This window comes from Falco cherrug, chromosome 10 (genome assembly GCF_023634085.1).
Source record: "Falco cherrug isolate bFalChe1 chromosome 10, bFalChe1.pri, whole genome shotgun sequence".
Classification (NCBI taxonomy): domain Eukaryota; kingdom Metazoa; phylum Chordata; class Aves; order Falconiformes; family Falconidae; genus Falco; species Falco cherrug.
Window position 1 is genome coordinate 684996 of NC_073706.1, and position 27719 is coordinate 712714.

Here is a 27719-nt window from a genome sequence, read left to right on the forward strand (position 1 = left end):
GGAGCAGCCAGGTTCCAGGCAGGTGCCCGGGTTCGGTGGCTCCAGGAAGACTCGCGAGGGCGGGTGCGGGTCAGACCCCGAGGGCTCGCGCCACCCCCCCCACCCCACCCCCCCCCGCCGGCAACGTGTCCGGCCGTTACGCGGCTGTCACAGCGCGCGGGTCGACGCGGGAGTGGTGCGCAGAGGGGGCGGGGCGGCGGCAGGAGCGCGGCTGTCCCGGGCCCCGCCTCCCGCCCCGCCTCCAACGGCCCCGTCGGGCGGGGCCTGGGAGAGAAACGCGCCACTGCCGCCCCACCCCGGCCCGGCCTGCGTGGCGCCCGCGGAGCGCTGTCGTACACGGGCGGCAACTTCCGTTGTTTCCACCGTGGCGGGGGTCGGTTCCCGGTCCCCGTCAGCACCGGCCGCGCCCGGGCAGCGGCACGGCCCGCAGCGCGCTCCTGGCAGCTCGGCGGCCTCGGGCCGAGCCGTGGGGCGGGGAGCGAACCCCCTGCGGGCGCTCGGCTTGCACCGGATGGGGCTCGAGCCTTTCACCGCCTCCGCCCGCCCCGGCCACTGCAGCCCGGCCGGGGCCGTAACACCGCTCGCGCCCCGCCGCCCCGCCTCAGCGCTGTCGACAACGTGGCAGCGATCAGGCGCACTGCGCCGGGCGGGCGCCGGCACCGGCCGTGCTCCTGCCGGGCTCCGTACGCCGGCGGCCCGGGCGGCAGCACGCTGGGCGTGACAGCGCGGCCCCGCCCCCGCCCCGGAAGGCGCCGCGCCCTTCCGGCGGAGGCGTTTTGGCGCGCGGCAGCTGGCCTGTACCGGCCTGGCCGCCATGTCCCGCCCGGCGCCGCCCGCCGAGCCCGGCGCCGCCATCGAACGGCTCTGCCAGGAGCTCAACCTGGACGCAGCCAGCGCCGCCGAGGCGCTGCGCGAGTTCACGGCGCTGCGGGGCACCTACAGCCTAGAGGTGAGCGGCGCCGGGCGGGGCGGTGTTCTCTTGGCCCTGTCAGGGGGGGCGGGGCGGGGCAAGCTCCCGCCACGGGGAGGGGAGTGTGAGGGGCCGCCCCCGTGGTTGGGGGCGCGGGGGGCGGCTGCCCCCCACCCCCCCCCCTTCCCAGCTCGTGGTTTCCCGTACCCCGGCAGGGCGAGGCGCTGCACTGGCTGGCCTGCGCTCTCTACGTCGCCTGCCGCAAGAGCCTGGTGCCCACGGTGGGGAGCGGCCTGATGGAGGGGAACGGCGTGTCGCTGACCCGGATCCTGCGCTCCGCCAGGCTCAGGTGAGCCGCCCCGCACGGCGCGTTCCCCCGGCTCAGTGCCGGCTCCGCCGCAGCCGCCGATGCGCGTTCCCGCGCCTCCTCTCAGGCCCCGGGCGCTGCTGAGCGCTGTGCCCATGGGGGACTCGGTTGTGTTGAAAACGGAGCGAGGGCGCGCGTGCGGTCTTTGCCCCTTCCAGCCCTGGGACGCCCCGCCGGCCCCTTCCGATCGCCAACCAAAACGCGACGGCACCCGGGCCGTGCTGCTGGCGGCACCGGTGGGCTCGGGGCTGGCCCGGGGCTGGCCCGGGGGGGCTGGGGAGCAGGCGGCTCCGACGCCTTTGCGGGCTCGGTGCCTTCTGCCCCTCCCCCGGGCTGACAGCACGGCACTGGCGGCCTTTAAAGCGGTGCTGGTGCCTGTATCTTGGAGGGAGGCAAGGGGGAAAACCAGAGCGATAAAAGGTGAAAAGCTTATGGTATGTACAGTTTGAGAGCCCATCAAATGGTAAATGCTGTATGTTAATAGAATTAGTCGTTAAGAAATAAATATGTCACATTTTAGCTTTTTAAAAGATTCTGAATAAAGGAAATTAGTTAAAGCTCAAAAATAAAGCAAGCTTTTCTTTCTTCTTTTAAGTTTAATCCAGTTTTTTAGCAAAATGAAGAAGTGGATGGACATGTCAAATCTACCACAGGAATTCCGAGAGCGAGTGGAGAGGCTGGAGAGAAATTTTGAAGTGTCAACTGTGATTTTCAAGAAGTTTGAACCAATATTTTTGGATATATTTCAAAACCCCTACGAAGAAACTTCTAAACCACAGCGAAGCAGGAAACAAAGGTGGCTTTGAGATCTAATGTGATTTTTCCTAATGCAGATTAATGAAAATTAAGATAATTATTTATGCGTTAAAAAGTTATGTGAAGCTCCAGAGTGATAAGGGCCTCTTGGTGGCCTTGATTCTGAACTGTGATGACTACAGAAACATCCCAAATCTTGATGGGGCACGGCTCGTGTCAGCAGAGCTTTGTGTCTAGTGGCCGTTTCTGTGGCTCACTGCAACGTTCAGGAGCTGACCTGCAGTGCAAATGTCAGCAAGGTGGGGAGAGGGCACAGCGAGATGCGTTAACATGAGATACAGCAAGGCTGACACTTGTTTGGGAGAAAGAACTTAAGTAGCACAGGGATATTTTGTCTTTGCAAAGTAGTGGCTGAGGTGGTTGGTGTTGTGACATAATCCCTCCACACAAAGTGGTGTTATGTCCACAGTGACCGCAGTTTGACTCAGTTTTTAACGTGATTGCTGGGGGAGTGGTAGCACGCAAATGGAAGAAAGCCACAGCTGATGTGCTCAGACAGACATAGTAACTGGTAGTGTCACCTTTTATGACAGACTTAGTAACTGCTGGTGTCACCTTCCAGATAGACACAAGACTTCTGCCGTAATTAAAGGAGCATGTCCATATTCCCTGCTGACCGCAGCCATCTCTGTGATAGCTTTGTCATGGGAGTGTAACCTGAATGGCGAGGGAGCCGAGCAGGGTCTGTGCAAAGTGGTTGTGCCAGCTCGCATGTGTCCTCTGGATGGATGTGAGGGGGAATAATTGTTCTGGTAAAACACTCCAGCATAGTTCCACGTCTGCAGGTAGAGAGGATACTTCTGCTGCTGCAGCTCTTCACGTATGGCAGATAGCTTTGTGGGCATCATGTATTGGGAGAAATGTTGTCCGAGTCAGTACATTCTGTTAATGTTCCCTTGATGCAGCAGCATTCATTGGTGTAACCACAGCTTTAGCTTCTCCATGGACTGTCTTGTATAATGTCTTCCTGGGTCTTCCAGCTCCGTGGTTTTGGATAATCCCTACTCCAAACCCAATTCAGCAGATGAGCTGTAATATGAGCTGCAATTGCACATTTTGAAGAGATAGCTGATTCTTTAGTAAAATATTTGGGAAGAAGCTTCACTGGAATAACATAGCCCTTGGCATTTCGTAGTCTGCAGCTGTGGGAGGACTCTGTTAAAGATGTGACACCAGCAAAATAGCGTGTGCAGGGTCACAGGCCGGAGGCAGCCGTTGGCTCAGAGAAGGGCCAGCAGGTCGGGGACACTGCGCAGAATGCTCCACAGAATGAGGTGGGACACTATTGGTTAGTGAAAGCTGAAACAAGGGCATGTAGCTTAGATTGTGTCTCGGTATGAGATTAAGATAGCTGGTGGCTCTGAGTGTTATTTTGAACAAGGGAACAGTGAAATTGTTACTGTAAAACAAACTTCGGCTTCCTGAAACTGAAGTCTGATTTCTCCCCCCTTTTCCTCATTGATAGACGGGTGCCGTGCAGCGTTAAAGATCTCTTCAACTTCTGCTGGACTCTCTTTGTGTACACTAAGGGTAGGCTTGCTTTGTTTTGGCTGCATGGTTTGTGTATGTTCTGAATTACGAACTTTAATGTTGCTTGATGTGATATGCTATCTTTTAAAGGTAATTTCCGTATGATTGGAGATGATTTAGTAAATTCCTATCATTTGCTTCTATGCTGCTTGGACCTGATTTTTGCAAATGCCCTTTTGTGTTCAAATAGAAGAGATCTGATAAATCCATCATTTAAAGGTATGATGGGGACAGATTATTTAAAATCAAATATGGTGTGTTCTCTTGCTTGTTTTCAAATGAAGCTGAAGTTTGGTTGTCTTTTTTTCTCTCTTTTTTTTTTTTTTTTTTTTTTTGTGGGTGTCCGTCCCCTCCATGTTCTAGGCTTACCAGCAGAATTCCACACAACAGAGATCAAAGCCTCTGAAGATCCTTCCTGCATCATTGCCACACTATGTGAGCTGCATGATGGGCTTTTAGTAGAAGCAAAAGGAATAAAGGAACATTACTTTAAACCATACATTTCAAAACTATTTGATAGGAAGGTACATCTTAGTAGTTTTACGAATGTGTGGTAGTGCTCAGATGAATGATCTCTAGACCATTTAGATCCCGCAGGTTCTGCAGGAAAGTGTACTGACAGGCAAATGAACTTGGGCTGGGTCAGATTTTCTTTGTGTGTACTTTAGCAGGAGCAGAATTCACTCTCATTTTTGACATGTGCTGTAAGATCCCCTGTGTTCTGGCTTTTTATGTCAGTGGAGAATCTTTGCTTTCCTTTTTTGTCAGTATGAAACTGGACTGTGGATGATGATGTTTTCTTGAGGCAGAAAAGAAATGTCATTGGGAAATAATTTCATGGGATAACTGTCATGATATCGTGGGTCCTGCTGCTTCCCTTGGAATTGAGCAAAATGCTTTGGAAGGAAGAGGAAAAGTCAGTCCCTAACCTGCCAATGGAACAGATGTTAAATAGCAGTACTGTTTCTGAAGAGTGAGTTTATCTACAGCTTGGATAGAGTTAGGCTTTGTTCTCATCTGTTTGTCTTGCTAGTGGCATTGTAGTCCCAGCTTGGGTCTAGGCAAAAACAAACCCCAAGGGGTCCAGTTAGGCTCCTAAATTGTATTTCCTTTTTGACTAAAACCATCGTGCCCTCACACTGTTAGAGCTGGAACAGTTTTGATTTTATTATGCAATGTATTTCTGCTTTTCATTCTTAGATCTTAAAAGGAGAATGTCTGTTGGATCTTTGCAATTTTACAGAAAATAGGTAAGTTACAGCTTATGTTCTTAGTCATGGGGTTTGGTTTCGTTTCTAAAATACAGGCCTTTGAATGCTAAATCTCAGGTTTTCCTGTTCCTTTATCTTGCCATGACTAATGGCTTTTAATTATTTGGCAGTCAAAGCTGCTTTCTGGCTGAAATGCTTTCTGGATCTGGGATGTCAAATATCAGGTGGTCAGCTGCAGAGCTTCTTCCTTAATGTCAGGTTTTTATGGTGCTTGCCCTTACTTTCTGGCAACTGTAACCTTTGAGTAATCCAATGCAAGTCAAAACCTTGACTTTGAAGTTCACAGATGTGTTTCTATACACACCTCAGATATTACTCCTGAGCAGGGAAGACTCATTATCAGTCTCCAATTTGAGTGTATAAATCTGTGAATGCAACAGAAGTACTTCAAAGAAAAGAACAGACAATTGTAAAACCACAAAAAGGAGGTAGAGTGTTTCTGTGGGAGGCAAGTATAGTTTTTTCAGAAGCTTTTAATGTTCACTTCTGAAAGCTAATTTAAATGCAAAATATGAACAGCAGCTGCTTTGTTCTGGATCCCTTAAAGGTTTTTTTGCCATTTCCAAAAATACGTAATAATTTGTTTTTGCAAGGTGAGTTTTTAATTTGTTGGTTTGCTTTCAGAATTTTGAGCGGACTCAGTTGTTTCAACAATGTAGATAACAAGTTCAGGTATAAAACATTGTTGCAGTGATCCATTTGAAGCAGTGAAATTCTCTTAAATTAACAGTATTGCTTTAATAATACTGTCATGTGGAATGATACGGTAGTCCCTGTTCTTTTTTAAGTAGCTTGACATCTAAAGAAGCCTGGAAGCCTCTCTGTTTCTTTGTCTAAACTTTTCATAGACACTTGCTTTTTCTAAAAGACGTGGAGAAGGTGAACCTGTGATACAGTCAGGTTTCCTGTGGGATCACAGAGTCAGTTGCATCATGAATACATTGTTATGTTCCACTAATATATGTGCTTAAGCAGCAGCTTGAATTGCTAAGACACTTTGCAGGCAAAAGATATTTCATACAGCATTCATGTATCATGAAGAACATGCAGGCAGGATTTACTGATGTGAGCTGTTTCTCATTTTTATCTAAAAGTTGCATTCTGCTTCCCAAGTAAAAGTTTAAAGCTTTTCAGCCTTTGTGAGATTAGTGTTTTACAGTTGGGTTAGCTGGAGTAAAGAAAATGAAAGATTTTCTTGGTATCATATGTCAGTGGTGATTTTAAAAATCGAATCCAGGAGGCTAGCTCTTAAATTTCCCTTCCTCCGTACCATTTTTAAAAATACAGGCTATCGAGGGGCAAAACTAGAAGTCAAATATAGCTAGTTTAATATATCTACCTGTAATGTGCTTTGCGTATACAGAGATTTAACCTCTGATCAGTAGAGTACTTCCAAACTATTTCATTTGCAACTGGGATGGAAGCAAAGTTGTTTTTTAACTCTTCTTACTGAGCGCCAAATGGTGGTGGTAACTCAGGAGGAGGGGTGGTCCCTGCAGCCTATCATTGAGGGACCAGGGGAGGTTGCAAGTACGAAGGCAGGCAGGGACAGGCAGGCAGGGAGGGCAGCTGTGGGCAGGTTGCTGGGGCAGTGAAGTCTTGTTTACGAGCCGTGCTGCTGCTGCAAGCATTGAACACTTCCAGCGCATGTTGGTTTCGGGTTTGTACTTTATCTCCACTGGCACTTTCTTTGTTTCTTCAGTGGTTTAAACTTTGATGTAAAATCTGGGCTTCTCTTTCAGCAAAGCACTAAATAAAGAGTATGAAGAGTATGTTCTGACAGTGGGTGACTTTGACGAGAGAGTTTTCTTAGGAGCTGATGCAGAAGAAGAAATTGGCACTCCTCGAAAATTTCCTGCAGACGTGCCAGTAGGGAAAACAGCAGCAAGAGCTCACGTGGAGTGCCACCTTCAGCAGCATTTTGAAAAGGTGATTCATTTAACATGTTGATCTCACTTGAAGTACTAATTCAAGTTTTTTCCATCCTTATACGCAGTTTGAATCATTGAGCTGACTTTGAATTTCCTGAGCTGCTTCTTGAGAGGATGACGTTGAATGCCATTTGCAGGCTTCAGAGGATGCTCCCTTGCTAAGGAGAAATGGTCATGTCTTCTTCCATGTTGAATTTAGTAAATAACTGTTCCTTCAAGAGGATGAGAGTGCTTTCATGTGTATAGTGGTTTTGTCCAAAAAGGTCAATAAGTAGTTAATACCTAAATATATAGTTTAGCTCAAACTTCATTTATACCCCATAAGAATACCATGAAACCTTCACGCTGGATAAATTTATTTGTTTTCCTGGTATTTCCTTTTTTTAGGACAGGAGAAGTCAACTTGTGTAGTATTATATGGAAAATATTGTTCAAGACATAAAACCCATCAAAGTCTTAACTCTTCATTATAAAAAGTAGCCTATAACCAGAGCTGATGTTTCACAGTGTTTAAAAATGTAAAATGTATTTAATGATTTTTTTAAAAAAAACTTGGATAAGGGGGGAAAAAATGGTGCTGGCTGTCTGAAAGAGCCACATGCTGTTTGATTTACATGTCAATTAAAAATAAGAATACTAATTACAAGATACTAGTGCTGGTCTAAATGAATTATGTGGCTTAACTCTTCCTCCCAAATATAAGTGTGTTTCATATTCAGGCAAATTAAAGACAGGTGTTTAGAATGAGTTTATCAATTTTGAGCTTCACTTTCTGTAGTATAACAACGACCTCATTGCTGTTTATGTATACTAACTGCACGCTTAACCTTTCCTCATTATTTGCCTTCCATCTTCAAACTGTAGTCTGTTCTAGTAATTCAAAACCAAATACTTGGTTGCATCACTTCCAGAAAGCATGGTACAGATCGGTAATTGCAGTCAACACAGCTCCATCTGCTTAGTGCTACATTGTTCTTTGAATAAGGAGAGTCTCTAAGTCCACCAGGACAACGTTTCCCAAAGAATGTTTTTCTGTGACCCTCTCCTAGGGAGCTCTGTCACGTTCTCCTTGTGTCACCCAAGTAACGCAGTCAGGGACTGTGAATAGAAGCATATGCTTTCTTTCTTGCCCTGCATTTTTCAATGTTCAAGTAAGCTTAAAAATTAACAGGTTTTAAGATGTAGTGTCTTGTTTTCTTGTATTTTATTTAAAAAAAAACTTTGTGTTAACTTCAGTCTGCCTGAAAATTTATTATATTTTGTATTTATGGAGTCCTGCGATAATTTTTAACTACTTTTTAGTCAGTTCTGAGATCACAGATTTGATGGCAGCCTTCCGGTAGTGTGCTAGTGATGTCGTTTCAATCTTTGGAGCGATTTTGCAGGAGATGCCCATGAGAAAGGTTTTTGAAGCAGGTCTGTTGACTGATTTTGTTTATTATTTTTCTCTGACAGAAAAGGTCATTTGCACCTTCAACTCCACTGACTGGAAGAAGATACCTACGAGAAAAGGAAGCTGTCATCACTCCTGTTGCTTCAGCAACACAAAGCGTGAGCCGGTTGCAGAACATTGTGTCTGGATTGAAAAATGCACCAAGTGAACATCTTATAAATATTTTTGAGTAAGTAATCCACTGCAGCTGCTGTCATACAAACTCACTCATCTTTTCATGCTTGTGACTGCTTTCTTGCTTAAATTTGACATTTTTTTTGTGTAGACTATTTTTGTCTCTTTGTCTTATTTCTAGTTGAAAGATCTGTTGTCCAGGTAATCTTGTCATCTGGAGAACGATAGCTGAATGCACACACCCCTCCAACTTGTCACCACCATTGTATTAATGTAGCTTCAGTTTTAGCTAATTTAGCTGTTCGTGTGCCTGAAAACCAAATACTTACTTTAAAATAAAAATAAGAATAAAAATATCTCAATTAAAAGATATGGTAACTGCGTTGCCAGAGGTTTTTGGGGGAGAAGGGAAATGCCGGAGTCAACAAGCTATAATCTTTGCCTTAAAGAGTTGGGAAGATAAGACTAAAAGCAGCCTAAAGGCTCCCCACTTCTTCATACTACTTCAGGATATCTTAATCTAACTTTATAGCATATATATAAGCCTGGCAGTGACCCTGATTATTATCAGTGCCGATCTCTTGGGTAGCAGCAGCTGTGTTTTCCATTTCCCTGGTTGTTCTGGTGGCCATTCCCTGAGCATCCTGCAACTCATTGGTTTCCTCCAAGCCGTGATGTCTGTCCTAGGGCAGGTGTCTCAGCAGGAGTTAGAACATTCCTAGTCAAGAGCCTCTCGCTCAGCCCTTATAGCTGCTGTATGTTACTGGGAAATCATAGCAAGTGACTACTGAATGCAGCCCTGGTCTTTCATGATCACTATTTTGAGGACAGAGTCCCACAGAGTCCCAGTTATATAAATCAGTCCGTATATTTGGCTCCTGGAGATGTGACTGCACGCTGGCTGTAGTGAAATTCACATGAAAATGTTTCCGCTTAAGCAGATGAGTATAAACAAAATAGTTTATCAGTAAAAGTTAGCAGTGTTGCTTTATGAGCTATGGCTCATAAAAAGCAATAATTTAATAGTAAATACCTGTAAAGCTGTTGGGTGTTTGCCTGACATCCATACACGTTAAGGCCTTGCTGGATTATGGTGTAAGATCTCCAAATATATTTTTTTTTTATTAATCAGGATGGACATTTATTATTAGCACTTAATATCTGAAGTGCAAAACTGATGTTTTTTTAAAGCACTGTTATAAACAGGTGAAAAATACTACTTCTAGTTCTCATCTTTGGAGTTAACATATATTTTGAAAGTTTTCCTAGGACTTGTTCTTGGTAGTTTATAAATGCTCAGCAAGATGCATTTCTATTTTAAGTGTTGCTTGGATTGTTTTTTTTTGAAGGACTCTAGTATTATTTATATTACACAATTAAAACATTAAGGTGTCTGCAGTCTTTAATGAAAAAGTGTGTGTTCAAGTAATGAACCAGTCTGTCGAGAGATGTAAATACTAAAACAGGGAAAAGAATTGAGTAAACTTCTGGCAAGGAGTGTGTTGAGTAATTTGCTCATCTTGGATATGAGCGAGGAGCAGGATATGTACTGTCTGATTGGGAGAAATGGTAAGAGCTGTGTTTTGGACTATGTGTAATATTCTGTGCTTTTGGGTATATTCTCTTTCAAATTAAAATTCCTTGGAAAGATAATTTTGAAGTTACTTGGAAGGCTTTGTTCAATAAAACCTTAATTTATTTCAATGCTAGCTTTTCAAAATAGTTTAGTGTCTTAATTTGACACTGGTCACAAGCCACTGTCCCCTAATACAGAATTGCTGGAAAATCTAGAAGCATTCAGAAAGAGCATTTCCAGACAGAGAAATTCCCTGGCCCCTTTTTGTGATAGTGACTGTGTGTTCATCAGTTCTTCTCTGCCTTGCTAGTAAATATGGTATTTTTTGAAAGATGCTGACTCTTCACTTTGAAATCTTTCCTCTACTCCCTCAAACCACGCCTGGTTTGTGTGGTCTCTTGGATGCGTTTGGTTGGTTGGTTGCCTGTTGTACCATCCTTCTTAATACCTTGCTCCTAGCAGATACTTTTTTTTTTTTTTTTTTCCTCCTGAGTGTTGTACTGTAATTCTAGCTTTCTCCTGTTTTTATTCCAAAATCTACTTAGCCTCTTGCAACTCTGTTAGGAAAGGAAAAAGGAAATGATACTAATGTAGGTTTTATGTTTTCCTGTGATCTCTGTGGTATTACAGGTTGTTGCCTGATGAGGAAAGCTCAGTATAACTAGCTTCTCTTCTTTTTATTTGGGTGGTATTTTCATTTGAGTTGTAGTGGATATTTTATTTATACAAACAAGGCTTTCTCTTTGTGCTCTGCTTCAGGTCTTGTGCACGCAGCCCTATGGAAAGCATTGTGAGCAGAGTGAAAGAAATAGGTGAGACATTCTGTCGCAGCTACACTCAGTCAACAGATGAACAGCCAGGATCTCATATAGGTATGGAAGTGAAATGCATGAGCTGTTTCAAAATATTGAACCAGGGCAAGTGAAATGCATACATATACTACTGTTTAAGTATTTAACACAGTGGCATTGTTTTTTTTAACCCAGAACATAGCCCAACAGAAAAGTGTTGCTGTCAGACAGAACACCGTAAAGAATAAAAATTTAGTAGAGTAAAACCAAGCTTGCAGTTCAAAATGGGATAACCAAGACAGCACTGAAACTATAGCAGCTCTTAGCAAAAATTGTAAACGTGCATTCTTCTTGGCATTAAAGGTTAAGGGCAATGGAATACAAATAGGAAAATTATTGCAACTGTGCAAAATTTCCTCACTAGAAATATTAAAATACATAGTCCTTTAAAACACTTCTAGAATTTCATTATGTTCTTCTGACTAGTGGATTTCTGAACATACTTTTCAATCTGCAAAGTCTATATGTACGCATGTGCACTGTTTCCTTAGGGAACAAGTACTGGTCAATTTAGTCTTAAGACCATTTGTGCAAGTGGCATTGGGATTCATCTCTGTTGGCTTTAAATTTCAGATTTTGCTGTAAACAGATTAAAACTGGCAGAGATCTTGTACTATAAGATCTTGGAGACTATAATGGTGCAAGAAACACGAAGATTACATGGCAAGGATCTGACTGTAAGTGGGGAAAAAAATGGTAAAAGAGGAGAACACTTCTTGTAACCCTCTCTTAACTGTTTATCTTCAAACAGTTCCAGAACAGAGCAGTCTGCAGTAGAGCAGTCTGTGAATATTGTTTGTTAGAAAAGGGTAAATATATGGGAGGTGCCTAAATGTAGTTTTTACTGGTATTAAAAATGGTATGATTCTGGCATAACTAACCATCTTAATTTACGCTGCCTTCTAGAATCATGACTTCATGGACAGGTAACTTTTGTTCTCTTCTTTGTCCAATGAACAATGTCAGTTCATGTTAGACAGCAATGCATTTGTTCTGCTTTGATTCACAATGACGAGGCAGATTCATTTGGCCATATTATGAAAAATGTGATGGTTTTGGCACTGTTAGTCTGCTTCTGGTCTGTGCTATTCTAAACTTCCCTGTAAAAAGAGATTGTGGAAGGTAGAAAAAAGCAGTAGGTCTTTTCTCCAGCAATAAGCTGTGTACTATTCATGCCACAAATTTCACACTTCCATTTCCCAGGCTTCAGTTCATTGACGTTTTCTGTCATCACTTCAGGCTCTCTTGGAACAAGATGTCTTTCACCGCTCTCTCATGGCATGCTGCTTGGAGATTGTGCTTTTTGCATATAGCTCACCTCGTACCTTTCCCTGGATTATTGAAGTTCTTGACCTGAGGCCATTCTATTTCTATAAGGTAAATAAATACTGTCTTAGGACTGGATCTGTATTAAAAATGGCACATTACTGGACTGAGAGTCTTAGAGGGTGATGCTTTTCCTTCCTAGGTAATCAAATAGGAGAAGGGCTGATGTTAATGTGTAATACGTCTAGTATGAATTCTAGCTGTCCTTAAGTATATTACCTGGAATGTGTAATGCAGAGTTGAAGCTGAGATTTAAAGCAAGAAAAAGATTTTTGTAGATGGTACTTAACTGTAACATGCGGTTGATCACAAGTTTTAGTTCTTAATATATATACGCTTTTAGTAGACTATATATTTTGATGATATTCATATTTATTGACTGCAAGCTATAGTTCTGCTTATTAGTAATAAAACAGGAATAATATTCTTTGTTGCCTTTGGCTACTACTGCTTATCACAGGTTTGCATTGTTAGATTTTATGTTCTTCTCTGCTTTGTTTTATATAAGAGAATGTAAAATATCTTTTCCTGGGTGTTCTTATTTTTGCTCCTTTTTTTAACCTCATTTCCCCTTGCCTCTAAGGTAATTTCTGTTCTTTGACTTGTCTGATCTTTTTACCATCTGTCTGTATGCCTCCTATTTTTACTAGATACACCTAATGGCTTATTGCAGTTAGTCCTGAATAAATCAGAAGTAGTTCCGTCTAGACAATACAACCGAAAAAAATTGAACCCTGTGGGAAAGCTGTTTTCTATTCTGTTCTCCCTTCTTTAATCCTCAGATGTAGAGCAGTAATGAAACTGCAACAAATCTGTCAATATTGCTGCTGCTGTTGGTAGCCTACGTCAATACCAGATGCTCTGGTGCAGATCCAACTTTGTGGAACAGATTTACATTTGATTTGAATTTTCTTTGCTATTCAGTGTATGTTCTTGTGGCACTCTTACTTGAAAAAAATTACCATCACAAAGACCTCACAGGAGAGAGCCAGTGTTTATTATTCTACTTGTGCCATTTGTTACTTTGTTTTTTGGGTGCTTAGTTCTCTAGTACAAATAACCAAACACATCAGTAAGTCCTCCTGGGAAGTTTTATGGCATTTCCGTCTCTGGAGCTTTAGAAAACCAGGGTGAATGTTCCTCTGTCAGAAAAAAAAACCATAAATAAAGTGAATGTTGCATTGGAGCGTAGCGGTGAAGTATATTTCAAGGGCCCTTTCAACTTTTTTCAACCCCAATTTGTACACATTAAGGATTCTAACTTTTTCTTAAATCGAACTTTAAAACAGTGGGTTTTAACCCTTTTTGTTATGGGCTGCTCGTTTGAAAGGAAGGAAAGCTTCAATGCCGGGGTTCTCACATACCCAGCCTAAGTGGATATACAACTTATATCTTCCTAGGTAAGCTGCATGTGCTGGGTGAGCACTGGGTGTGCTTAGTGCTTTCATTCCGCACATGCTTAGCGATGGTGAGAGGGAAAAAAACCTGGGAGTGGATTTATCTGCATTGATGGGACATCTACTGTCAGTTTCCAACACCTGGATTGCCTTTGGGAAAGGGGGATTAAAAAAAGAGGTATCAGAAGAGGGTTGAGGAAGATTAAGATGCGAGGAGGAGGCTGGAGCGTTCTGCATTGAAGAGAAGTTTTGAACGGGATCCCAAAGTTAAAAATTATTTGATATTGTTAAGCATGAGTGATAGGGCTTTGTGCATGTGTCCTGTTACCATTAGGTAATTGAGGTACTGATTCGGTCTGAGGAAGGACTTTCCAGAGACATGGTGAAGCACCTCAACAGCATTGAGGAACAAATTCTCGAGAGTCTCGCCTGGACTCAAGACTCGGCACTCTGGAACGCCCTCCAGGCCTCAGAAAACAAGGTCCCAACGTGTGAAGAAGTATGTTACCTGTTTTCTTTTTATTAAGAAGTTCCCATTCTTTTTCTTACTGTTGTTTTATACAAAAAACTGTTCACGTGAGACAGTTGCTGCAACAAAGCTTCTGTTAATATATCGGCACAAACAAGGGAAATCTCTTTGCTGTCTTACACTGACATTTCTTATTCCTCAGGTAGTATTTCCCAGTAATTTCGAAGCAAGCAATGGAGGAAGTGGGCTCGGGCATTTGCCTATGATGCCAATATCTCCTATAATTCATCCTCGAGTAAAAGAGGTTCGGACAGATCTTGGTGGGAGTTTAAGACGGGGTATGTTCAAGGTTTCTAATATTCAAATGTGTGAGTTTGGGGAGAGGGAGTTTAGACGACTTTGTAATTGCAAAAAGCAATCTTGAATTTGAACTAGGCATTCAGAATTGTGAAGCCTTGTTATTTGGTCTTGGGAAAGTCTAGATGCATCTGGTCAAAGCATTGCTGTGTCTTACTGACAGCAGCCATTGGTGATAATGCTTCATTTCTGAACTGGAGCAGGTTTTGCCACTGTTTTGATGCAAAGGTTGCCTTACTTTTGGGTGGGTTGTCATCTGACTGCTTATTGTCCTTTGTTGTTCAGATTTTTCCAGGGCTGTTTTTGGTGTTTTTTCCCCCTCAGTGAGTTTGACTGGATTTTAGGTGACTTCTTAAATGGAGTGACAGAGCTGCATTTATTCCTCCTTTCTACAGAACCTTTTTTTTTGGGGGGGGGGAGGGGGGGCAATGCTTCGTCTGCAGTATTCTTTCCTCTGAAGAATTGCCTTGTTTTTTGCAGATTCCTAGGTGTCGCACAGAACTGTCTCTTGACAGTGAGGGTGAAGAGGCAGTGGCAGCACTGCTGTTGCTTTTTTGTACTTCCCTAGTTTGGAATTACGCTTTCCTTGTATCTCAAACATTAGTCCATAGGTTCTTGCTGCTGTACTATAGACTGATCGGTGCTGTAGTGTTGTCTCTTTTTGCGTTTGCCTGGCAAATTCCATTACAAGACTGTTTTAGGTTTTTTAAATACTCAATAGGAAAGAGATGTATAAGCATTTGCTGTAGGTGTTGTGGTTAGTTGTTTGATGGAAGGGTGGAGGTGGTGTCTTATGTATGGGTAGGGCTGTTTGGGACTTGTATATAAGAATCGAGTACCAAATGCTTCTCCAACTTTACATGGAAAAGATGGGGATTGGGAATGTGTATTTACCCCTGGTACCAAGAAAACCATCCTTGCAGAGTTAGAAGTAAGGTCTCTGATCTGTCTTATCTCGCCAATTATCTGGAAGGTTTCTGCTTTGTGGGAAACGGAAAACTGCTGTAGCTGGTGTCCTCACAAGTGGCTGCCAGACTTCAGCTGAAGTGCAAAAAGCCAGAGGAACAGAGGCCTGTAAATTAGTGCTGTGTACATCAGTCTTACTACTGGAGCAAATGTTTGAAAGCAGAAAAGCTGGGGAGGAACTGGGGATGGGTGAGGGGCGGGCTTCTGGCCGGGGTTAGTTTAGAGTTTAAAAGCCAGAACATACAGAACATGTCCAGGGCATATGGCCAGTGTTCCTGTAGAGGAATGTGTTTAGAGGAGTAGCACTTGCAAGTATTATTAATCCGCTAAGCAGACTGGATAAGTATCTGTAATCCTGTCTATTCCTCAGTCTCTGCAAATTGGTTTGATTACTCTTGTCTTCCTTGAGCTACCAGATTGTCAAACTGAGCTTTCTGGGATGACTACAAAATAAAAGACATGCTATAGGCCTTGTTCGTATTGCCTAGGAACAGCGAACTGTGAGATTAATTCTTAACTAGAAGTGATTTCTTGTACTTGGGTTTTGTGGTTTTGAAGGTTTTCCTTCCTGTGGAGAAGTATTCCTATTTAGCTGCTGCTCTTAAGTTGGGGTTTTGGTTTTTTGGTTTTTTTCTCCTTTGCATATTAGACATGCAGCCATTGTCACCAATCTCTGTTCATGAGCGCTACAGTTCTCCTACAGCTGGAAGTGCTAAGAGAAGGCTCTTTGGAGATGACAGCCCCAAAGAAATGCAGATGGACAAAATCGTAACTGAAGGAACTAAGTTGACAATTGCTCCAGCGTCAAGCATTGCTGCTGAAAGTGTTTCTCCTGGTCAGACAGTACTGACCATGACAACAGCTACAGTACCAGGAAAAACAGGACAGAAGGTTACTATCCCACGGCATGGTATGAATTGTTCCCATTTTTCATCTCTGGTAGATGTTTTGCTTGCTCTTAAGATCTGCTTAGGCCAACGATGCATCTTGAGCATGTATTGCTTTAGTAAAAAAAAGCTTAAGTTTCTGCTGACATCTCCTTCCATGGAGATGTCTAATATCTGACAAGCATCCTGGGGATTACTCTTCCTTGCAAACAAAGTTGTGGAGTTCTTGCTGCTTGCAGTTACACCTCACCACAGATTCTTTGGTTCTCACCTTCAGTGATTTACTACTCTGCCTTAACTTTGGTCTATAATAATCTTAAAAGGCTCTAGAATGTCTGGATAAAGGCTACATATTAACATTAGCAAAATAGTAGGGGGTTTTTGTTTTGTTTGAGTTGGGTGGTGCTTGACTATTTCTGAAAATGATACATGAGAAATCAGTTTTATAGCCTTTTTTAATTTAAAAACTGGGTCTGTAGTTAAAAATGAAAAGAAAAAAACTTTTTCATGTTTAAGGAGATTTTCAGCAAGAGAATTTGACTGCCAAAGAAACTAATGAGGACTGTATGTGATATGCTGTCAGGTTTGCAGAGTAACACAAAAAAAAAGAAAGGAAATGCCCACCTGCCTTCAAGAGTGGAACACTGACTACAGAACTTGTGATTTCTTGTAAACTTAGTAGTTTCAGATGATTTTAGAAATGTTCGATCACATTCATGTTCTTCCTTTAAGCATTACCCAAAATGTAATTTTTAATCATTTCTGGAGACTGAGGGACAGAGAGTCTTTTTAGTATCCAGTACAGAAGGATGAGATGTCTTTAGTATGAAATGTTTGTGAATTACTTTATGATTTGCAGTTTAACTCTGCCGTATGAGGGAAAACAAATGGTTTATTTCTGGATGTGTATATCATCTCCAGGTATTGCAAATGAATTGGGTGGGATCACATTGATACCCATTTCAACGAATTTAGGTCAGCCCTGTAAAATGGAGGCTCAGGCTCCCTGCCACCCTCAGGTGAATCAAGCACAAGAAGTGTATCTGTCACCAGCAAGCAAACCAAAGAAAACGGGATCCTTGGCACTGTTTTACAGAAAGGTAAGTGTCTTTATTAGAAAGTCATGTTTTGCTTGTGCAGTTTTCATTACCTTGCAGTCTTCACATTCCTTTCCTTTGGCATGAACAGTTCTTATACCGGCCGGGGAGGAGAAGGGAAGAGATGTTGTCAAGTGTTGCAGAGAATCCAGTTTTCTTCCTTCCTCTCCCCATGAGATGTTTCGTGCTTTTTTTTTTTTTTCTGTTAGTTATTTATAGAAGCTGCTAATTGTCTAAGAATCTATCTAATGTAGAAGATGCTAATCATCTAATTATTGAAGTATATGAGGGTACTAAGGGAGCTGCTGGAGGAGTTCACCAAGCCACTTCCCATCGTTTATCAACAACCCTGGCAAATTGGGTAGGTTGTAGTTGACTGGGGGTTAGCCAACGACACACCCGTCTATAAGAAGGGCACTCAGGAGGATCCGGGGAACTACAGGCTGTCAGTGTGACCTGGTGTGGGGAAGGTTATGGAGCAGATCCTCTTGAGTGCCCTCATGCAGCATGTGCAGGACACCTGGGAGATTGGGCCAAGCCAGCATGGGTTTGTGAAAGGCAGGTCCTGCTTGGTGAACCTGATCTACTATGACAAGGTGACTCGCTTAGTGGATGAGGGAATCGCTGTGAGTGTTGTCTGCCTAGATTTTAGTAAAGCCTTTGACACAGCCTCCCACGCCAGCGGCTGTGGCTGGGCCAGGGGCGCTCTGCGCTGGGTTAAAGGCTTGCTGGCCGAGCCCAGAGCACAGTGAGGAATGGTGTCACACCCCGCTGGCAGCTGGCACCGGGCACACAGGGGTTCCCCAGGGCTCAGTGCTGGGACCGGTTCTCTTTACTAGCTCTATTGACAATCCGGTTGAAGGGATCAAGTGCACCCGGAGTTTGCAGACGACACCAAGTTGGGGGGAGCATTGGTGTCCCGGTGGGGCAGGAGGCTCTGCAGGGGGCTCTGGGCAGGCTGGGCCGATGGGCCAAGGCCAAGTGTATGAAGTTCGACAGGGCTGAATGCCGGATCTTGCCCTTGGGTCACACCAGCCCCAGGCAGCTGCAGGCTGGGGGCAGAGCAAAGCCTGCTTGGCAGGAAAGGGCCTGGGGAGGGGCTGGCTGATGTCCGCCTGAACGTGAGCCAGCAGCGTGCCCAGGTGGCCAAGGTGGCCAAGAGCATCCTGGCTTGTATCTGAAAGTGTGGCCAGCTGGTGCAGCCGCATCTGGAACCCTGTGTGCAGGATTGGGCCCCTCGCTGCAGGGGGGATGCTGAGGGGCTGGAGCATGTTCAGAGCTGGGCATGGGGCTGGGGAAGGGTCTGAGGCACAAGGCTGATGGGGGGTGGCTGGGGGAGCTGCGGGTGCTCAGCCTGGAGAGGAGGGGGCTCGGGGGGACTTTGTTGCTCCCTACAGCTGCCTGGCAGGGGCTGTAGCGAGGTGGGGGTCGGTTTCTGCTCCCAGAAAAGTAGTGACAGGCCAAGGGGAAATGGCCTGGAGCTACACCAGGGGAGGTTTAGACTGGACATTAGGAAAAATTTCTTCATGGAAGGGGTGGTCAGGCCTTGGAGCAGGCTGCCCAGGGAGGCAGTGGAATCACCATCCCTGGAGGTGTTTGAAAAACACGTAGATGTGGTGCTTAGGGGTAGGGTTTAGTGGTGGACATGGCAGTCCTGGGCTAAGGGCTGGACTTGAAGATTTCAAAGGTCTTTTCCAACCTACATGATTCTGTGAAATAGCAGTAGTCTTTACTTCTGTATTTTTACTGCCTCCCACATTTGCAAGCATGACATACCAGATAATTCTCCTGTGTCTTGCTCACTCAAAACTGCACTGTTTCGGACCCTGCATCTGTAGATTCTCATTTGCAGTTCTGAGATCTACTCAGTAGTGCTGGTCTTGCTGATACGGGGCCTCAGAAAGCAGTGATGAGTAACGCACTATCTAAAACTTTCTAGAAAGAAGGAACTTCTTGAAATAATGGAGGATTTAAGGGGTAAGTTAAGAACTGGATGTGCTTCAGAGAAACTTCAGAATACTTATTCCTAGTTGCATTCATTTCCAGTGTGTAGTGGTTGAGGGTCTTTGAAGGAGGCAAGGGTACCTTCCCTAAATCCCTGCAAAGAATATATGCTTAAAGTAATCTCTCAAAAATATTAGATTTTTTTCTGTTATTTTCTTACTAGTGAAGTTGCTTTCAGAGGTTTTCCCCTTTTAGAGTTTCTGTATTGTAACCCTAGATAATTCCACACTGAATGATCTTTAAGGTAAATCTTAATTCATGGCAACACTTGTAAGCCACATCCTGTGTCTGAACTATTGGTTCTTTAATTTTGATAGTGACAGTCTGCCTCTCTGAGAATGGATTAAGAATTGATTAGCCAGCTGCCAGGCATGAACTCTGACTGCATTTTGGAAGCTTTACTGTCAGTTGGGAAATGCTACAGCTGTAGCCATGTATTTGGCCAACCATGTGGTAGGCAACATATTCCTCTCGGTAATGAAGGAAAACTATAATTTTCACTTAAATGTCTTTAAGTTTCTACCTTCTATTTACACTGTTCATCATATTCAAAATTATAGTTTTTTTCCTGCTTTCCTTTATTGTTCCTGTTCAGTAGAGCAAGTGAAAATGAAATGAAGTCTTTTTGCTTCCCAACATAAAGAATGTGCCTAATTACTACCCATGAAGCGAGAACTTCTGAAATAGATGGAGGGAAGCTAATGTTGCACTTGGTAGTAATTTCAGGTTTTTGAGACAGATTTTTGGTAATCAAAAAGAAAAAAGAACCCATCATCTTGCTAATCTGAGATTATATTTAATTGTAGTTAAAATATATTCCTTGTTGGAAGTGTTCCATTATAGTGAGCGATATGGCATAGAAGCTATAGTCATAATGTTTTCAAGCAGATTTCCTATAAGCATTAGAGATCCAACAGCTGAACACATGACAGCTTAGTCTTTGAAGACATCGTCTTCGGCAGAGGGGGGAGATTTTACAGAAATGAGCTATTCAAATATAGAACAGCTCTATTTGGCGGGGGGTTCGTTTTTGCAGGCTAAACTAAGCTCATTTGGCTTGACTGCTTACTGCACGTCTTTTTTATCTTTTCCCAGGTTTATCATCTGGCAAGTGTGCGTTTGCGTGATCTGTGCTTAAAATTGGATGTTTCCAATGACTTACGCAGAAAGATATGGACGTGCTTTGAATTCACATTGGTTCATTGTGCTGATCTGATGAAGGACAGACATTTGGACCAGCTTCTCCTCTGTGCCTTTTATATCATGGCAAAGGTAACATCTAGTTTTAAGAAATTCAGGGAATTTTATGTCAATTGAAAGTTAAGTTGTAGTCACAGTTTACAATTTGATTGCTTTGTTCATGTCATATTGCTGGAGGAAAGGGAGAAGTCCTTCCAAGAAGTGGATGAAGTTCCAGTATATTTCTCCCTTGTTTTGCATAATCTTAAAAGTTCCCACCAACCAGCCAGCTGGTTGAGGATTTTTCTTCTCTTACTGAGCACGTTCACAATGAGCGCTGGTCAGCATATACAAAGCAGTGTGTGGTCTCGTTGCCCCATATTTGTGTTTTCTATCCAGTTCACGATCTTTGTGATCTATGTAATCAGAACTAAAAACACTTATTACAGTTACAGCATTATGCAGGTGCCGAAATCTGCAGGCGCTTCCAACCTTACATAGGGATGGAAAGTTTCTGTTCCACAAAAATCTTGGCTTTTGAAGATTCGAGTTGAGGAATTGAGTTGGTTGCCTGTTACTCATACTTCTTCATTTCCTATTCAATTTGCCAGCATTGATTTAAGGTGTTAAGTTGGATTATGAAACTGGAATATTGGTTTGACTCAAACTTGAGAGCTGTTAGTTGCAGTGGCCATCAAGTCTGATTCAGACACAAATCCAGGAAAGTGAAACTAAGCCCAGGCTCCTCTGAAACACTGAGGCTGGACTGCTTCCTTGAGGGAAGACAGATGGAGCACTGTCTGTGGAGGGAAACTGATGTTCAAATTGTGGCCCCCTGTGCTCTAAACTATAGCACAGCTTACACTCGTTTGATACTGATACTGATAGCTAGCTGTAGAAAAGCAAAACCATTGACTAGTCAGTGCTCTGCATTTTATCATGTAGTTTGTTGTTTTAAATACAGTCTTTTGAGTGCTGTTGGAGACACTGGAGGTGCAGTGTGAGACCTGACAGTTTAGTTGAAGACCTTGATGCATTCTCTCCTGGCTCCCACTACAAAAATTGTTGCTCATCTGCTATTAAAATCACAGATGTGTGACTGAAAAACAAAGTGCTTTAACAAATGACTTGTTTTGAAGTACAGAAGAAAGCTGACGTTGCATGTGTGTGTATATACCTGCCTAGTGTTTTGTTCAGGATTTCCTCATATTCTGTTTAGAAAAGTTAAGGCAGGGGTCCTCAAACTTTTTAAACAGGGGGCTGGCACATGGATTAGGTGGCAGGCAGTCAGCTGTGGCTGCATGGTTCTTCCCCCCCCCCCCCCCCCAAACCCTGGCAGGGTGTGGCAGGGGGGGTTCTGTAAATACAGGGGGCTGGATTGAGGATCCTGGGGGGCTGTATCCGGCCTGTGGGCTGTAGTTTGAGGACCCCTGAGTTAAGGGGTCCAGTTTTCAAATTTACAAATACATTTTTGACTTAACATTTCCCTTCTTTAATATTTAGTGTCAGTAGAAGAAAAGTAAGGAAAGGAATAATTCCTAAGCATCATAAGCAACAAAAGGCTTTAGTAGATAAGAAACAAGGAATGCCTGAACAAGAAAAATGCTTGTATTTTCATGTTCTCATCACCAGAACTAAGTTTTAAAAACTTATTCATAGTAATACAAAAAAGCTGTATAGAGGGAAGCTCGTTAAATAGACTGGACCTGAGCAGCCCCAGCTTCGCTGCTTGCACTTGGTCTTCAATAGCCTTTTCTTTTCCAGGTAACCAAAGAGGAAAGAACTTTTCAGGACATAATGAAAAGTTACAGAAATCAGCCACAAGCAAACAGCCATGTGAGTAAATAGTATTCCCTTAGAGGTGGCTTTTCAAATGTTTATGCTGATAAGGGAAAAGTTAAATTCTCTTTGGTGTTACATTCATTCTTACTCAGATGGATTTTATCTAGTCTTCTGACTTCCTTGTTTTCCTTGTCAAGAATGTTTTTCCTCTGTGTCCTGTAGGTTTATAGGAGTGTCTTGTTAAGAAATATTTCTGCCGGTGTTCTGTTGGACAAAAATGCAAACCAAGATGTGGAGATGACAGAAGGTAGGTACAGCAAAATAATCTGGTTTTAAAAATGTACTTGTGAGCTTTTAAAGAACTGAACCGTTAAGTAATAAGAAGTGAAGCAAGTTTTAAATGTACTAAAGAAAAACAAATGCATTGTTGAAAAAGAAACCATCTTTTCAGTAGCCCTCCTGTATGTTAGATAGGGAAAATACACTTTCTACTTAGAAGAAATGTTTTAACTTTGTCACATGAAATTTTGTTGCTGAGGCTGAAGTGTTTCCTTAGTGTGTCAGTGATACTGTATTTCTTGGATAGCAACACGAGTTAACAAAGAAAGATGAACAGTACCTGGAATATTATGGCAGGTTTTTTTCCCTAGTATCGCCTATCCTGAAGGCTTAAGTAGGGAGAACTTGTTTCAGAAAATAAAAATGGTGACCACCACTTTCTATTATGCAGGTTTCTTTTAAATAGTTAATACTGTCGTTGCTCTGGTTTAGAGTAGAAAAGGGGTAAGAGCAGTATTTGAGAAAAGCATGAAAATTGTGCCATGCCTGTTTTTAGTGACACATCCGGAAACAGAGATCACAAGCCCTTGTATGAGCCTGTGCAGCCAGGGTGCATGCAGAAAATTAGAAGGCTGTTCCATATGGTAAATTCCCACTATGGGTGGAATTCAACTGCTTGAATGAGTATTGGAGCAGTTTTTTAAACTCCACCAGCGTCCAGGAAGTGCTGATCTCCTGTAGGTTCAGCATCCTGTCTAGCAGGTCCACAATTCTTGGATATTGAAGAGCATCTGAAGTGGCACAGGGCTCCATTGCTTTGTCATACAAATGTGCTTCTTTACAAAGTTCTTCTGTTGCTTTTCCTGCTAGACTTTTTTCTTCAATCCTTTATCTAGTATTAACTCCTGCTTTTTTGACACCAGGCTACAGGAACATGTGCTTGTGCTGTGATGCAAGACAGACACACTGTGTGTGTCAGCTGAAGCTTTTGATGTTTGTCTTGTAGTCTAGCATGGGTTGCAAGAGACTTTATTCTGTGTTGCCCCGTTTTGCTGGGCAGTAACGGTATGGATGGTGAAACAGAAGGCTGTATTCAGTAGCAGACCAGCTTAATTGGGGAAGAGAGAACATTAACAGAAATACATTTGCTGTGTGGCTGCAGCTTTTTCCACCAAACAGCCGCTTCATAATATGCCTGAGCAGATGGTGTTGTGGCTTGCAGCAGACATGAGTTGAGTACGAAGCTATTCTTTGCCAGCTGGTCGCTAGAAACTTTCACAGAAGCTGAAAGCTGGGAGTTGTCAGACTGCTTAAACTTAGCTTTAAGAGCTACAAATGGCTTTGTACCACTCCCCAAAATAAGCCTGGCAGAAGGGGTCAGTTATGCTACAGTTTTTTGCTACAGCTATTTCAAAGTTTGGAATAAAGATTTATGTTGGCCTTTTTAGCCATCATCCACTAGTCTGCTAGCAGTGATTTGTAGCTCCTCCTAATGTTCATAACCACCTACAGCACACCCTGCTCCTGTCTGAAGCACATTTCTTTAATTCATCTCATTAGTCGATTTATGGACGAGTTTTTGTCAGTTGGATATTGTGAGTTCAAATCTGAAGCACCCAGTTTGCTGATACTGTGTTTCTGAACTCTGAAGCTTTTTCTTACCGTTAGACTCATCTGTGAAAACTGGCAGTTCCTCGGGACGATCTACCTCAAACTCCAGTGCGTCGGGAACAGAGGAGAGAGGAGATCTTATTAAATTTTACAATGCAGTCTATGTAGGAAGAGTGAAATCATTTGCACTGAAGTACAATGTCACAAACCAGGATCATGTAGTAAGTAAAGTATTTTGGAATTCTGCTCTAATGATCGGACACAAAGTTGTTTCTCCTTACAGTTAAACACATGTCAAAAACTGTGTTCTGTTCCTCACCTGTTGTGGTTACAGAAGCTAAATAGTTGTAGGTAATGGTATGAGAACTTGCTTTAACAGCCTTTCAAGAGGACAAACGCAGATGCAGTTCAGTTTACAAGCCCGGTTTCAGCCTCGTTGTATAAATGCAACACCCATTTGCTTGTGTGTATGCCTGTGGAACATCTGACAACTTGCAAGTGTATTAATCTTTCCTTCTGTGAAGTTACTGCTTTTAAATACAGTCTGATTCAGCTCCTATCCACATTTGCCCTCTCTTGCAGATGGAAGCCCCTCCCTTGTCTCCATTCCCCAACATTAAGCAACAGCCAGTGTCTCCTCGACGGATCTCTCAACAGCATTCTGTTTATGTTTCACCTCACAAGAACAGTGCCTGCTTGACACCTCGAACTGCGCTACTGTATAAATTTAATGGGAGCCCTTCCAAGGTAGAAAGCAAAAAAGGAGTCTATTTGAGAGAGCATTAATTAATCTCCTAATTAGGATGTGTTCTAATGCAGTAAGGTTTCATTGAACTAGTCTCTGTGGTGAAGAGTAGAATTCTTAATGTAGAATCCATCACTTGCTCAAGAAAGAGCTTCAGAATGACTTTTTGTTCTCAGATAACTTAAAACCAGAGCAATTTTGAAATGGAGCCGTAGTAACTCATGATATTTTTTTCTTGATTGCAGAGTTTGAAGGACATTAACAACATGATAAAACAAGGTGAACACAGGAGTAAGAAGCGAGCAATAACAATTGATAGTGACACTGAATCCCCTACGAAGCGACTCTGCCAGGAAAATGATGACATTCTACTTAAACGTCTGCAGGATGTTGTCAGTGAAAGAGCAAATCATTAAAACTGTCCATTTTCTGTGGGATCTAAAAGTTGTGGTATTGGATACAGATGTTGCGCTATTTATTTCTTGCTTTTGCATAGAGACAACTGCCAAGTTTCTTCAACGTTGAACTTTTACCTGACCTCCACAGGATGCAAAAAGCAAGGGTTAAGTAGTAAACACCAGAGAATGAGAGGTGGTGATGATCCTCGTTCCCAAAAGGCACTCTGTGCTTTAAGTTACTCTGAGCAAAAGTGTGATCTGTAGAAAGCCATATTGGATGCTCTGAAGCCTAATTTAGAGCATCATGAGTTCTGAGTGTAACTCAGTGTCTGGTAATACTGGTTTTATTTTTGGAAAAGAGAATGATAAGGAAATGAGTGAAGTCTGTTAAGTTTCCTCAAGCTTTTGGTATTTGGGGAATACTTTAAAAGTTTGGGGAAAACTTTAAAAGTGCCTTATTTTTAAAAGAACGTGGAATTTTATGCATTATTTTACTGTGGAGTAACTGGAGTGGAGAACAAATTGAATATTTAGCCTCAGGAAGAGCTGAGTGGTTTTGAGCTGTATGATTTTGCTGTGCTACATCTCCTGTCAGAACTTCAGTAAAAGTGTATGTTAAGAAGTGGATCAGACAGCTTTTGCAGTAACAAAGGCAATAAACAGAAAGTAGAAATAGCAGTGACTTAAAGTGGAAACTGACATCTGGTAAAGCACTGAGATACAGTTCTGGGAGTCTGAAGTACCTTTCTCTCCAGCCAGTGTATGCAGCCATGGGATTTGCTCCCTTCCTGCTGGAAGCCTGAGAGCAACCCTGCTGTAGAAGCTGTTCATATATATTGCAGCTTAGCTATGAAGAAGTACCAAGCAGGATACAGTTGAAAAACAGCTGGGGTTTTGGCCATATTGCAGCTGTTCAAATACACAAATTACTTTAACAAATTCTATCTCTTAATTTTTTTCCTGAAAATCTTGGCCTCTTGTGTAGTATCTACACTGAATGTAAGCCCGTCAGATAAGGCATGTTTGTATATATGTTTGGTTTATAGCTATTAAAGGCTTGGGTTCATTGGCATTGTGTAAATTCCAGCATCCAATTCTTGTAACTAAGTTTTAACACTGAGGTGTTTGGTAAGGGTCTGTTTTGCCAAAATGGAGAAAGTAAAGGTTTATTCAGTACTGTAAATCAGTAACTTGATCTTATTTCATAATTGCATTTAAGATTAGAGCCGTAGAGAAACTCCTCAGCACTGTGTTTTTCAGTTTATTTGTATATTGAACTAAAAAAAAAAAAAAAGTTGGAACGATTACATAGGACTTGTTTAAGGAGCCCTGTTCACTTCGTTGTTTTGTTTGTTTAGTATATGCTGCAAGATCTGCTGTACCACAGTTCCAGGGAAGAACACTGGGATGATTTCAAGCTGAATGTGGTCAGCAGTAATGGAGGAAATATGTATTTAAAACTGTACGTGTGCAGGGACCCTACTCAGCAGTGAGTAGAAAGTTTACAAGCTGTAGTTTGTTTTTTAATTATTAAGTACTTAAATATTTGATATAATTTTTTTACTTTCAAAACAAGGTGCTTATTTCTCAAAGGTTTGACTGTAGAGAGCTGCTGTGTGAGGAAATGGTCATACAGTGGACTAGGTTTCATGTAGATTCCTGTAGGTTCAGTTCCTTTAATTTTATTAATTTTTTAATATTTGTCTTGGGATCTTGAGATAAAAAGTACAAGAAAAGCAACCTTTTCTTTCTTGATTTGCTCATCAGAGCTGTTACAACTATAACTGCCAGTGTATGTATTCCAGTCCCTAAAAGCCTCTTGTGTTGGGGAGAAATGGGGAATCTTGATTTAGCTTTCAGCGGGGTCTGTTCTATTTGAGTGGAGGATTGCATATGATCAGGCTTAACGGTGCAAGTCTTTCTGCAATGTTGTGTGACGAGAGTTTAGTTCAACATCATGCATTACGCTTCTGCTCCCCACACTGTTACTGTTCTCTGAAACTGTAGAAGACCGATGCAAAGATCCTTGTTAGTTGTTGTTAGATGTAGTGTTTCTTCATTAGAAAAATTAATGTGCTGCAGCTGGATGCAGTTCAGATTTGTTCAAATTTTTTTTCACCTTTTTAAGGTGATGGCAAGAAGTATTTTTGGACTTGCCGAACACTAAAGCAGTAGCTTATACAAAAATTTTGTAACGGTTTCAGAGTGCCTTCATGTGTAAATGTGTGTTTTATAATAAACAGTTTTAAAGTATTTTAACCTGTGTTGCTGTATTTCCTGTGGTCTTTCTGTGTAATTCATTAAATAATGCCTTCTGTCTGCATTTTCTGTAATGTGAAAGATTGTAATAATTTTTATTCTCCCTCAAATTTCTTTGGGATATTTTCAGTTTAATAGTCTTTG

The 27719-nt window shown here is 42.5% G+C and overlaps 1 protein-coding gene across 6 annotated transcripts; it reads left to right on the forward strand.

Moving 5' to 3' along the window:
- The first annotated feature begins 347 nt into the window (after positions 1 to 347).
- Positions 348 to 27575, forward strand: RBL1 (RB transcriptional corepressor like 1). 6 transcript variants are annotated; one of them, XM_055722181.1, is made up of 22 exons: positions 358 to 949; positions 1126 to 1259; positions 1873 to 2073; positions 3559 to 3623; positions 3714 to 3842; positions 3987 to 4147; positions 4824 to 4873; positions 6637 to 6823; positions 8281 to 8447; positions 10728 to 10840; positions 11393 to 11496; positions 12059 to 12196; positions 13877 to 14041; positions 14214 to 14349; positions 15984 to 16244; positions 17143 to 17321; positions 20418 to 20594; positions 22266 to 22337; positions 22506 to 22590; positions 24231 to 24394; positions 24756 to 24920; positions 25164 to 27575. In XM_055722181.1, exons 1-22 carry the CDS (start codon positions 815 to 817, stop codon positions 25332 to 25334), a joined length of 3159 nt encoding a protein of 1052 aa, XP_055578156.1. In that variant the 5' UTR covers positions 358 to 814; the 3' UTR covers positions 25335 to 27575. The 6 variants fall into 6 exon arrangements, with proteins under 6 accessions (XP_055578160.1, XP_055578156.1, XP_055578157.1 ...); XM_055722182.1 differs by lacking the exon at positions 3714 to 3842; XM_055722183.1 differs by lacking the exon at positions 1126 to 1259 and having other exon boundaries at positions 810 to 949.
- The last annotated feature ends 144 nt before the right edge of the window (positions 27576 to 27719 follow it).

Coding starts and splice junctions, on each gene's coding strand:
- RBL1 (XM_055722181.1), top strand. CDS start 815: ATGTCCCGCCCGGCGCCGCCCGCCGAGCCCGGCGCCGCCATCGAACGG. Junction 8,448..10,727: donor CATCTTATAAATATTTTTGA/GTAAGTAATCCA, acceptor GCTCTGCTTCAG/GTCTTGTGCACGCAGCCCTA. Junction 11,497..12,058: donor TACATGGCAAGGATCTGACT/GTAAGTGGGGAA, acceptor TCATCACTTCAG/GCTCTCTTGGAACAAGATGT.